This window comes from Eptesicus fuscus, chromosome 5, assembly GCF_027574615.1.
Source record: "Eptesicus fuscus isolate TK198812 chromosome 5, DD_ASM_mEF_20220401, whole genome shotgun sequence".
NCBI lineage: Eukaryota > Metazoa > Chordata > Mammalia > Chiroptera > Vespertilionidae > Eptesicus > Eptesicus fuscus.
This window is the reverse complement of record NC_072477.1, coordinates 92,993,217-93,005,469: the sequence shown is the minus strand read 5'-3', so window position 1 is coordinate 93,005,469 and position 12,253 is coordinate 92,993,217. Positions and strand designations below refer to the sequence as shown.

At 46.1% G+C, this 12,253-nt stretch overlaps 1 protein-coding gene across 3 annotated transcripts in view; it reads left to right on the top strand.

The window, feature by feature from the left end:
• The window catches only part of CAMK1D (calcium/calmodulin dependent protein kinase ID), a 372,235-nt gene extending 369,048 nt beyond the window's left edge, over window positions 1-3,187 (top strand). For 2 of the 3 annotated variants that reach the window (XM_008150426.3, XM_028158913.2), the window contains 2 exons: window positions 158-275; window positions 2,638-3,187. In XM_008150426.3, the coding sequence (XP_008148648.1) occupies window positions 158-275; window positions 2,638-2,756 (237 nt within the window). In that variant the 3' untranslated portion in view covers window positions 2,757-3,187. Of the gene's footprint in view, window positions 1-157; window positions 276-1,662; window positions 1,771-2,637 lie in introns of those variants that run through there. The other variant, XM_028158912.2, reaches the window with a different exon arrangement.
• The last annotated feature ends 9,066 nt before the right edge of the window (window positions 3,188-12,253 follow it).

Here is a 12,253-nt window from a genome sequence, read left to right as displayed (position 1 = left end):
AAGAAGGGGCAATGTAAATTTTCTTTATAGAATATCATGAGAACATTTTTGGAAGTTTGAAATGCTTAGCGTAACAGGGAAAATAGTAGGAGGCAGTCTGCATCTCTTTCAGTAACTGGAAGTATTTTGCCTACTTTTTTCCTTTCTTGAATTTCAGCAAGCATTTAATGCCACTGCCGTCGTGAGGCATATGAGAAGACTCCATCTTGGAAGCAGCCTGGACAGTTCAAATGCGGGCGTGTCGAGCAGCCTCAGTTTGGCCGGCCAGAATGATTGTGAGTATGGAGCCAAAACAGCTTTTCAACTGGCAGATCTGGGATAGAGAGGAGGGCGCTGTCATTTGCTGAGTACCTGCTGTATGTTAGGCACTTTCAATAATTTTCCCCATTTAATACTCCCAACAATCCTAGGACATGATTTAATATTTTTAAATTTTTTCTTTTTTATCACATTTATTGGGGTGACATTGGTTAATAGCATTATACAAGTTTCAAGTGCACATCTTTATAGTAAGACATCTGTATTTGCTATTGTGTGCTCACCACCCGAAACCTAGCCTCCTTCTTTTGCCTTTTATTTGACCCCTTTATCTTCCTCATCCTCATCTCCCTTTCCCTCTGGTAGCCATCAGACTGTATCTGTGTCTCTGAGTGTGTGTGTGTGTGTGTGTGTGTGTGTGTGTGTGTGTCTTTGTTGCTTTCTGTTTTACATCCCACACATGAGTGAAATCACAAGGTTCTTGTCCTTCTCTGCCTGACTTATTTTATTTAGCAGTATTTCATATGGCAGCATTTCATATTTTTTGTGGCCGAGCAGTATTCCATTGTGTATATGTACCACATTTTCTTTATATAATCATCTATTGAAGGACACTTAGGTTCTTTCTATGCCTTGGCCACTGTGTATAATGCTGCAGTGAACATAGTGATACATATATCCTTACAAATAAGTGTTTTCAATTTTTTCATGTAGATACCCAGAAGAGGGATTGCTGAGTCATGTGGTACTCTATTTTTATTTATTTGAGGAACTTCCATACTGTTTTTATATTGGCTGCACCAATTTACATTATGAAAATTCACTATTTAATATTCACACAACCCTAGGCACTGATATTTTTATTTACAGATGATGAATCTGTTTCAAGTTCATGTCTGTCTGGACAAAAGCCCAGACACTTTCTGCTCTATCTCTTTGCTCTCAGATTTGCTTGTCATTGAGTCGCTGTTAAGGGTTGAGGAAGGGATGGCAGAGACTCAGGGCAGCCTGCTCTCCCTGACGTTTCATCTATTTTTTGGTGAGGATGACGATCATTGGCTGATTTATATAAAATGCATTGGCTTTACAGTCAAAGTAATAGTAATCATGTTTCATTGTCCTTCATCTTTGCATGGGATGTTATGTCATTGAGGATGCACTTCCACTCCCCTTATTTCTCTCTCCCGTGTCCCCCTCTATATGTTTATCTTAATCTCACATCCGGCCATCCCAGTGGCTCCTCTCCGCTTTGAGCAGCTGCCTTGATCTTCCCCATCAGCCCTCACTTCCTAGCTGTGGAGCACCCTGCAGGCAGCTTGGTTTTGTTCTGGGCATCACAGTTCTTCTCATTTCCCTTAGAAAAAGGTTTGCTTCATCCCTAAATAATCCTTCCATCTCATTCAGGAATTCCAGCCCTTCAGTTTTTCCAAGAAATCTCCATGAAGATAAACCAAAGAATTTATATACTTATGTGCATAGCCCACGGACACAGGCAATAGGGTAGTGAAGACCTGGGTGAGGGGGTGGTAAGGGCTGGGAAGAGGGGGGAAGGGGAGATGGGACACATCTGTAATACTATCAACAATAAAAAATATATTTAAAAATGAAAAGAAATCTCCATGAGTCCCCCGACCCAATTGCACACGCCCGTAGACCCACGTTTCCAGGTCAGCATAGTTCCTCTCCACCCTCCGGTCAAAGGAAACCCACCGTCGGTCATTTCTTTGAATATTTATGCAATGGCTCTGACAGTGAAGCCACCATAATCGTTTAGTTTATGGATCTTCCAAGCTTGCAAAGTCCAAGCTTAGCTCAGTGGATTCATCCACATCCAGACCTCCCGGTGCAACACTTCTGCTTGGGACGCATTTGCCTGTGGTCTGTGGAGGCCGTGTTCAGGCCAGGGCTGCTGAGCTCACACGGGATAGGCAACAGCCCCTCTCGGTGTGCTCTCTGTCACAGGTGCTTCTTAGCCAAGAATGTAGACCACACACAAGCAGGGGTCATCGATGCATCGCACTCTCTCTTCGTTCTTAAAATAACAACTTCATGAAGTATTGTTCTCCTAATGACAGTGTTTATTCAGCACCTAGTTTGATACCTAGTACATAGTAAGTGCTCATTCTGGAACCTATCAGATTGTGGTGGCTACCCCATGTGGTATTCAAACACAAAGCAGTTATAAGTATAATGAAAAAAGGAGGGAAGAGTTGGGTCTAGAAAGAAAGCATTCTGAACACATTGCGATTGCTTTCCTATGGAGAGGTAAACGTTTAGGGTCCAATGTGGAGAACCTTGGCCCCTGCACAAACCCTTGCCATAAGAAGGGGGAGTATTTCCTTCTGAAGTTTGAATCCTTGTGTCCACTGTCCCCTGCAGGTCTGGCACCCTCCACGCTCTGTAGTTTCATTTCCTCTTCATCAGGGGTCCCCGGCGTGGGAGCGGAGCGGAGACCGAGGCCCACCACTGTGACGACGGTGCACTCTGGAAGCAAGTGACTGGCTCTGGAGGTGGGGCCCAGGGGCGAGGCCTCGCGCAGAGCCAGGGAAGGGGGTCCCCAGGGCCACCAGTGCCACCAGCCACCCCAGAGTGATCCCACCTTGCATGGTGCGCCTACCTGCACAGGACTGGAAGACAGAAGTTTTTTATGGCCATATTTTATACTGCAATTCTGAAGTGTTCATTTCTCACAAACTGTACTGACTCAAGGAAGCTGATTTAACAGGACCTGGTGCTGTATATATGAATCTTGCAAAGCTCTAATGAATGGACTCTCTTTGTCCTCTCCCCAACTTCCTTCCGTCATTTCTGCTCTTCTCACTATAGGTAACTGTCTATGTTGTATTTTTCATTAATGACAAAAAAAGTTTCAACTGGATTATTTAAGTATTGGTAAATATTGCACATTAGGGTTTTTTTTTTTTCCTTTTAAGATATATGTCTTTGCAATCTATACTTAGTTACATGACCTATATCGTTTGCTTGGTGGTAGTAAAGTTTTATGTTAACCATCAGGAGATATTTTCCCCTCCGAGGCGAATTTCAAGGGATTTTTAAAATTTGTAAGAAGAGGATCAAGAATCTGTCTCCAAAGTGAAGAGTGCACTTTACTTCTCCTCCTTCTCTCTGTCCTTCCCTGGACAGCTGAGCAGCGCCGCAGGGCTGGCTTCTCCGGCCTCTTGGGGAGGGCCCTGCAGAGCCCTTTCCTGGCGGCTCCTCCAGCAAACCCCCGTCAACCAGAGAAACGAGGGGCCTCGTGCCCCCAGCGCTCAGAAATTAAGAAGCCTGCTCCCCTGAGACTAAAACTTTAGAGGCTAGCCTTGCTGTGAAGGAGATGCCCACCCAGCAGATGGTTAAGGACCTTCCTCACAAAAGGAACAAGATGCCATTTTGTTTAAAGTGAACTTTCCACGCTGCTCTCATTTCTCATGGGGCTAACCCATGGAAGCTCTGCTCTCAGCTATGCAGTTTTTGAATTAATCGCTCTTTCTCTCTTTTTTTTTTAAAAAAAATGCATTTCTAATCTTACACTTAAAATGACCTCCAACTCACAAAAGTTGTTTCTGCACATTTTCCCCTGTTCTTGTATGAATATTACCTGGAGGAGGAGAGGGCAGGGGCCTTGGAAAAGAATTTATCTGGGGTGGTAAGGAGAGGTGAACTGCCAAGCAAGCAGGACACGGGCTGCAGGGAAGGCCAGAGATGGTCTCAGCCAGGCCCGGCTGGCCCTGACGCTGTCCCTCTGACCAGGGCCGTCTGAAAACCAAAGACCTGTGATGGGGGCGGGGCACTGAAGGGTTCCCAGAGTGCAGGACTTGCAGTGCTATAACTGGCAATGACCCGGGCAAACTGGGCCATGAAATTCACCCACGTGGTGCGTGAGTGTGCAAGGTAAAGCAAGCACAGTGTGAAACCCAGGGCAAACCGCTTTTCAAGGAGACTTCAAGGATGCTGTCTTGTAGAGGCAAGCAGGTGGCTCCAAATGCCAGCTTTGCAAAAGCCCTCCCTCGATGGCCATGCAACGCCATGAGTCTGCATTCTGCACAGACAGCTCACGCTCATCGTGTGTCCCTGTAGGTCTGCTGATGGTCCAGCGACTTTCCTAGCTGTTATCCTCAAGCTCTGCTCCTGCATTTGGCCACATTTGACAGGTCCTATTGGTCAAACCATCTTCATCACTTCCACAGCTTTGCCTATGTCCAGGCCAAATGTTTAGCAATAGCCTCCCCAACACACACACACACACACACACACACACACACACACACACACACACACACACACAGTATTCGGCTTAGAGCTCCATTCTGTCTCCTTTAGGGTGGCAGAACAGGTATGCATAAGAGCAGTTGGAAAGACAGGTCTACCCTGTTTCCACATACCTCATAGGCACTCAGCCCCTGGGCAGGAATCCCACTTGGCATCTGTCACACATGCAACCAGAGTAAAATCAGACGATCACTCTTCAAAATCTGTAAAAAGCCTGGAAGACAACAAAATGACAACAGAGCCAGTTAAGAAATGTGTGTCAGCTGAGTTGGATATGCAGCCACCCGGGTTGTTGCATTTGCCCGAGTCCTTGCCAGTTCGCGCTGTGAGCCCTACACCTTCAGAAGGGCAATAGCATGCGTCTTGTCAAGAGAATCTGAGGAAACGGAGGCATCTCTCCAGGAGGCTCGGTAGGATGTTGCTTATCAATAAGTGTGACGGGACATTTAAGTTTCTGCAGTATAAGAAAACAGTCATTCGCGTCACAGGGGGTGAACATTTGCCTAAAGTTTTGAATCCTCGTGTCCACTGTCCCCTGCAGGCCTGGCACCCTCCACGCCATGCCTGCTCTTTGCGTAGGGTCCTAGGAACTAAGCAGTCAGGCTTGGAGCAAAAGGAAGACAACTTTGGCTAAACAGGCCAGGCGCTGGCACTTAGGAAGCAGATTCTGTCACTGGTGATGACATTGTTTTCTGGAGCTAACGTGTGGGGTGCATGTGTATTCAATTAGCTTGAAAGTATGTCTTCTTCCCTGAAAAGTGTGGAGCAGCTGAAAGATGGGCCCTGCTGCAGGTGTCCTCCTGCGGTGTGGGTCGGCTCTCAGCCATGCCGGCCTGTTAACAGTCAGGTCTCAGCCAACACAGTGCAGGGGACGGGGACTGGTTTCAGCCCAAAGCTTGACCTTGACATCAGGCGAGTCCGTACCGTCTCGATGCCACCAGACTTAGATCATTTCCTGTTGTTTTAGGAAGAGGAGAAACTAGCCGCCATGGGAAAGAACTGTTGGTCTTCTGAGAGAGCCTGAGGTCCAAGGCTAGAGGCCCTTCAGCTGTATTTGGGGTTGTTCATGCTTCGCCACAACACAGGAGGAGAGCCCAGGATGTGCCTTTTGTTAAGACCTGCCGAGTAGGTGGCGGAGTCAGGTTTCACCAGGAGGAGCTGAGCATTTCACATGTGCTCCGGCTGAGGCTCTCCCTGGAGCCAGTGTGTGCGGTGAGGCTCAGGGTGGACCTCCGGCCCCATCACAGGCTTCCTTCCAACCCTCAGCCCCCCATTTGGTCTCCACACCTTAGAGCAAGTGGATTTTTTCTCACCTGAATATTATATGTGAAATAGTGTCCTTGGATGCTTTTTCCCTTAGCTGCCTGTCTGTGCCTCCCTCGCTTTCCTGGCCTTCGCCTCGCCGTTGAGACCATAGAGAAGCTAGCACGTGTCTGAAACAGCGAGCACCTGCTCACTCGCAGGGCCCAGGCAGACCTGCAGCGTATCCCTCCTCACCAGGTCCCTGGGGTCCGGACTGCTCACTGCGCTCCCTCAGCGAGCACACGGGGCCGGGGTGTTGGGTTGGCATGGGGTAGAGGCAGCTGGAGCTGGGAGGGGCAGGGCCCGCCCACATGAAGTGCGCACAACCACGAACGCTCTTGAGAAAAGATGCCAGATGGAGCCACAGCAGTGCCAGGGCTGCTCGTGGCAGTTTCACCACCTCCTGCTGCCCTTAGCTCCGCCGGAGAATAGAAAGGATTGTCCCCTTCATGTTCTCTTAAAGAAAACTATGCAGCATGCCCAAAGGGCAGGCATGGCTCTGCGTTCTTGACTATGGCAGTGATTCCAGTCACTTCTGAAATCTCACCCCAAGAATGGAGCAACACACACACACACACACACACACACACACACACACGCACATGCACACACACGCACACACAGGCACGCACACGGGCTTGACCTTTGACAGGATCCCACCCTCCAGGAGCTCTTCACATAGTGTCCTAGGAACTAGGCAGTCCGGCTTGGAGCCAAAGAAGACACCTTTGGCCAAACAGTCCAGGCGCTGGCACTTAGGAAGCATGAGCCATCTGATGAGAGGGATTAGGCACGCGACCTTCGGACTCAGTTTCCCTGCCCAGCACTAATCCCATTCTGTTAACTTGCCTACCTTGGTGTCCAGCAGGTCCTGGATGGGTTGCGGGTGGGAGAGGGGACTCCCCTTTAGAATGAAGGCCAAGGACACCAGAGACAAAGAAAGGGAGCCCAAGGGAGGGCTCCTGAAAGGAGGCTGACCCTCTCAAGGAGGAACAGCTCAATCTGATGGACCCACTGCGGTTTGTGAGGTTTGACGTTTCCTTCCAGTTTTGAACAGAAAGGGAAGACCGTGTCCCAGTGGAGACAACTCAGTATTGTTAAGGCTTTGCACTGTGGCCCTGTGGCCCACCTAAGCCTTGGCCACTGCCGATTTCACGCTAGGGAAGCCACACAGAACCATCATCGCTCCAGAGCTGAAGACAGGAGCGCTGGGCCAGGCCTTTGCGCTCCTGCCAGCAACCACCCTGCTTTATGGACTTCACAGCACACTGCAGGGTTCCTTTGGACACGAGAAAGGGAAGCAAGAGCCGGCAAAGGGCAGCTCCTCCGGTTCCCCGAAGAGAAGTGAGATGCACTCTTCCCCAGGGCCGCACAGTCACCTCTGGCAAATGGAACGAAGGTCCTCTGATAACCAGTGCACGGAGCCTCTGCAGGTTCCCGAAGCAATGCCACACCCGTTCCGTCTGCTCACACTTGCAGTTTGCCTTTTCCTCAACACATTCCAGACCAAACACTGTCTAGTTTGTCTCCAAAATAAATGTGTAGGAATCCACCATGCTTTTGGGGGGGCACCTGATCCTACTTGGGGGCTTCAAGTGTACCTGACATTTGCCAAAAAATGTGTTCCAGTCCGTAGGTTTTCAGAATTGAAAATGTTAAGAAAGAAATGGTGAACAGGGCAAACAGATTCCTAAAAGGAGGGACACATTTCCTGAACACTCAAGAAAACTAGTCTGTAGATGAGTTTGCTACTGTGAACAGCAGACAGGGAGGAGAAAGAGGAAGGTAGAGGCCCACACCCCTCTCTGGCCCAAACCTTCATTGTGGTCCCCGTGCCTCATGATCTGCCACCAGGAGTGGGCACAATGGCCTCATCCCACTGTGAGGACGGCCCTGCATGCCAGCCAAGGCCTGGCCCACCACCTGCAGCCGGAGCAGCTCAGCTTGGGGCTCTGGGGCCCCACTTCTACAAACCCAAAGGCTGTGCATTGGGCAGCCAAACCCACAGCATGTGGCTGCCAGGTCTGGTTTTGTGGACAAAGTGTGGAATGGCTTATTTGTATCTACACCAAAGGGACAAACTGTTGCATTCATCCTTTGTACTAAAGCCGCTTCTGCATTTGCTATATCTGTTTTTAACCCTTTGGTCTCCAGAGAACTTGTACGATGATTATGTATTCTGCTTATTTACTGAATTATTTTAGTTAGAGGTGATTTTATTTTCTTACGGACAGGAAAAAAAGAAAACAAGAGGAGTGTTTGAGGTTTCAGTCACAGCGATAAGATGTCACCAGGGACTTGAAAGCCCCAAACACCAGATAAATTACTCCTCAAAGGAAAACCTTAACCTGGACAGACAGGTTCCTGGCCCTCATGGTAGGCCTGCACTTTGAGGAACTGAGTGCTGGGACAGAGGATGGCGGGGAGAGAGACAGAGACAGAGAGGGAGGTTTGTACTCTCCTTCCCAGGGCATTTGGCCTCAAAATGGAGTGAGATGCTATCCCACTGGCAACAGAAATGGTTAGTTTTCAAAGGTGGGGCCACATGTTTCAGAGAGCATATATCTCAGTCCCATGCTCAGGTTGGAAAACATAAAATGTACATTCTGTCCAGAATCAAATTTGGGACAATTTCTCAATTGGCTCTAGTCATTACACACGCCCTTCTTGCAGCTCTCTCAGCACTGAGCATGATTTCCAAAAGGAATGTCCCCATGTCTATTATTACCAGGCCTGCAACTGGTTCCGTTTTTCCATGAAAACATGCTTGTCCAAAAGAAGGGAAACTGTGCATTTATTCTATGCATGTAATAAAATCTGCAAGAAGTTTAGCCCTCATAGGTTTGCGGCTCTGCAAAATTGTGAATGGGCAATGTAGCAAATGATATTCTGCCTTGACAATCATGTACACATATCAAGATTTCTAACATAATGATAATGAGACTGATGGCTTCTTGTTTTCCTCCAATAAAGACAGTTTAATCACCTTCAGATGTATGTGGTTTGTTTCCTCCATAAGAAGCAGGAGGTGTGTGTCCCAACAGCTCTGTCTTTCCTCTTCTTTCTGAAATTTGGATTTGAAGGAAAGTTTAGAATTGGGCCCCCAGAAACACATGAGGTCCCCTAAATATTTCACATCACTGGTCCAATGAGCAGGAAGTGCCATGGAGTGGTGGGCATATCTTGGCTTTGGGGTATGTGGAGGGTGCCCAGTTGAACACCTTGCTAGACAGAAAAGCTCCCCCTTTTCCTTGCTGCTGCAGAAGGTGCTGCAGTGAGCCCAGAAACTCAAATCACACTAACCAGATGGTCATCATTTGTTTGGAAGAAAAGCCAAGGCTAATTCCAGGAAGCCCACTGTGAGTGGCATTAAGAGGGCACACACACGTCCATGTTCTCAACACAGCCTTGGAGTTCTCCATGCCCCACAAAAGATTCCTTTTTTAGTATAAGGCTGGCTGCTATATTTCTTGTGGGGTTTTTTTAGGGGGAGGGCCGAGGGGGACTTACAGTTCATAGGTCATCATATATATTGAGGGGATTGAGCCTGATGTCCAGACAATTCCCCCAATCAAAATATTAACCAAAGGATTCCAAAATGGCAGTGGAGTAAGTGGAAGCTACACTGACACACTCCCAGGAACAAGCTGGAAATACAACTAACTACAGAAGAATCACCCTGAAAAATCAACTGAAGACTAGCTGGAGAGAACCCTGATAACCAAGGACGAAAAGCAGGGACCTCATAGAGATGGGTAGAAAGTGCAGAGGTGAGAAAGGGCTGGCCAGGCTCCCACAGATAGCAGCTGAAGTCCCAGGGAGATATCTCAGCTGTGGGGGGTTCCCACTGAAAACTCTGGGGACTAAACCCCAAGCTAAGGCCCCCCAGCAGAGAGCACCAGAACTGAGAAAGGTCCTCACATAACAATTGGCTGTGAAAAGAAGCAGTCTGCCAGTGAGAGACATTTGGAAATACAGGCACTCTCTTAACGGGCCAACCCACAAAATTTTGTGTGCACCCGTTCATCTGGGCTCTGGCAGAGGGAGAGCTGTGTGAGGAGAGTCCAGGGTTGGGGGCTCTGGGGTTGGCCATTGGAGGGGCCACCCCAGTTTCTTGTGCTGAGTCATTCCCTCACACTTCAGAGATCTTTTTTCCCTCAAGAATTTACTATCCAGTCACTTTTTGCCTAGGGAGGGGCAGGGGAGGAAGTTGACCCACCCTGTTGGAAGATTTCTTACCCTAATCTGTGGTCAATAACCTGAGGCTAACAAAGACTGGTAACAATCAAACTGCGGGCAGAGGAGGATCTCTAGAGGCTTTGAGTCTTTGCCTGATTTCCTTTTGGGATCAGGGCTAGGAAAAGCAGACCCTGGTGCACATCTCAGTCTTTTCCAAAGGCACCTAGCCCCAGCAGAGATGGATTGCTGATAGCTTTAAAATGGTATTCAGGGCCAGTCACAAACAGTGTCTGACATTGTCCTACACTATATATTGGGAGTTGTTGCAGATCTACTAAATATACAGACACAAACCCAAACAAAATGGGGAGATAAAAATATAAGCCCCAAATGAAAGAACAAGAGAATTCTCCAGAAGAAGAGCTAAATGAAATGGAGATAAGAAATTTATCAGACATAAAGTTCAAAATAATGATGGCAAAGGTGCTCAGCATCATGAAAAAATACATAGTAACTATGAAGAATGACATAGCACTAATAAAGAATACAGTGGAAGGAATACACAGCAGATAAGGGGAAGCCAAGGACTGAATCAGTGAATTAGAAGACAAGGTAGAAAAAAAATCACTCAACCAGAGAACCAAAAAGAAAGAAACAATTAAAAACAGGAGGACAGCTTAAGGGAACTGTGGGACAACATGAAACATAATAATATCCACATAATAGGTATGCCAGTAGGAGAAAAAAAGTGATCAATGGACAGAATGTCTGAAGAAATAATGGTGAAGGAAAATGTCACACAAGTTCAGGAGGCACAGAGAGTCCCAAGCAAGAAGAAGAACCCAAACAGGCTGACACTCAGACACATCATAATTAAAATGCCAAAAATTAAACACAATGAGAGAATCTTAAAGACAGAAAGAGAAAAGCAATGTATTACCTACAAAGGTGCTCCCATAAGGCTGTCACCTGATTTTTCATCAGAAACTGTAAAGGCCAGAGGAGAATGGCATGAAGTATACAAGGTAATGAAAAGCAAGGATCTGAAACCAAAATTACTATATCCAGCAAGGCTATCATAAAAATAGATGATGAAATAAAGAGCTTCCAAGAGGGGAAAAAAAGGTTAAAGGAGTTTATCACCACCAACTTTGCACTGCAAGAAATGCTAAAGAGAATGCTGTAATGAGCATAAAGAATTAAAATGGTAATAAATAAGTACCTATCCATAATAACCTTAAATGTAAATGGATTAAATACTCCAATCAAAAGACAGGATAGCTGAATGGATACAAAAACATGAACCAATTATATGCTGTCTACAAGAGATGCACCTCAGAACAAAAGACTCACACAGGATGAGAGTGAAGGGTGGAAAAAATTTTCCATGTAAATGGAAATGAAAAAAACAACTGGGTTAGCAATACTAATATCTGACAAAATAGACTTCAAAATGAAGGCCATCACAAGAGACAATAAAGGTCACTCTATAAGGGATCAATCCAAAAAGAGGATATAACCCTGTAAACATATATGCACCCAGTACATGAGTAATCTAAATATATTTAATTTAAAAAAAAAAAAAAACAGAAAAAACTTCTGGAGGACTTCAAGGAAGAGATCGACAGTCACATTAGGTGACTTTAACACCCCAGTGACTTCATTGGATAGATGTTCCAGACAAAAAACTAACAATGAAACAGACAGAGATTCTAAATGACACACTGAATCAAATGGATTTAATTGACATTTATAGACCATTTCACTCCAAAGGTGCAGAATAGACATTCTTCTCAAGTGCACATGGGTCATTCTCAAAGATAGGCCACATGTTAGGACACAAAACAAGTCTCTAGAAGTTCAAGAACATTAAAATCATATCAAGCATCTTCTCAGACCACTATGGAATGAAATTAGAAATCAACTACAGTAAAAACACTCGAAAAAATTCAAACAAATGAAGGCCAAATAGCATGTTAGTAAATAATGAGTAGTTTACCCATGAGATCAAGAAAGAAATAAAAAAACTTCCTATAAACAAATGAAAATGAAGATATAACTGCCCAAAATCTATGGGACATAGCAAAAGCAGTCCTGAGAAGGAAATTTATGTCAGTATAGGCTTACCTCAAAAAATAAGAAAATTAATAATAAACTATTTAACCCTACAACTTAAAATATTAGAAAGAGAACAACAAGAAAATTCCAGAAGAGTGAGTAGAAGGAAAGAAATTGATTAGAGCAG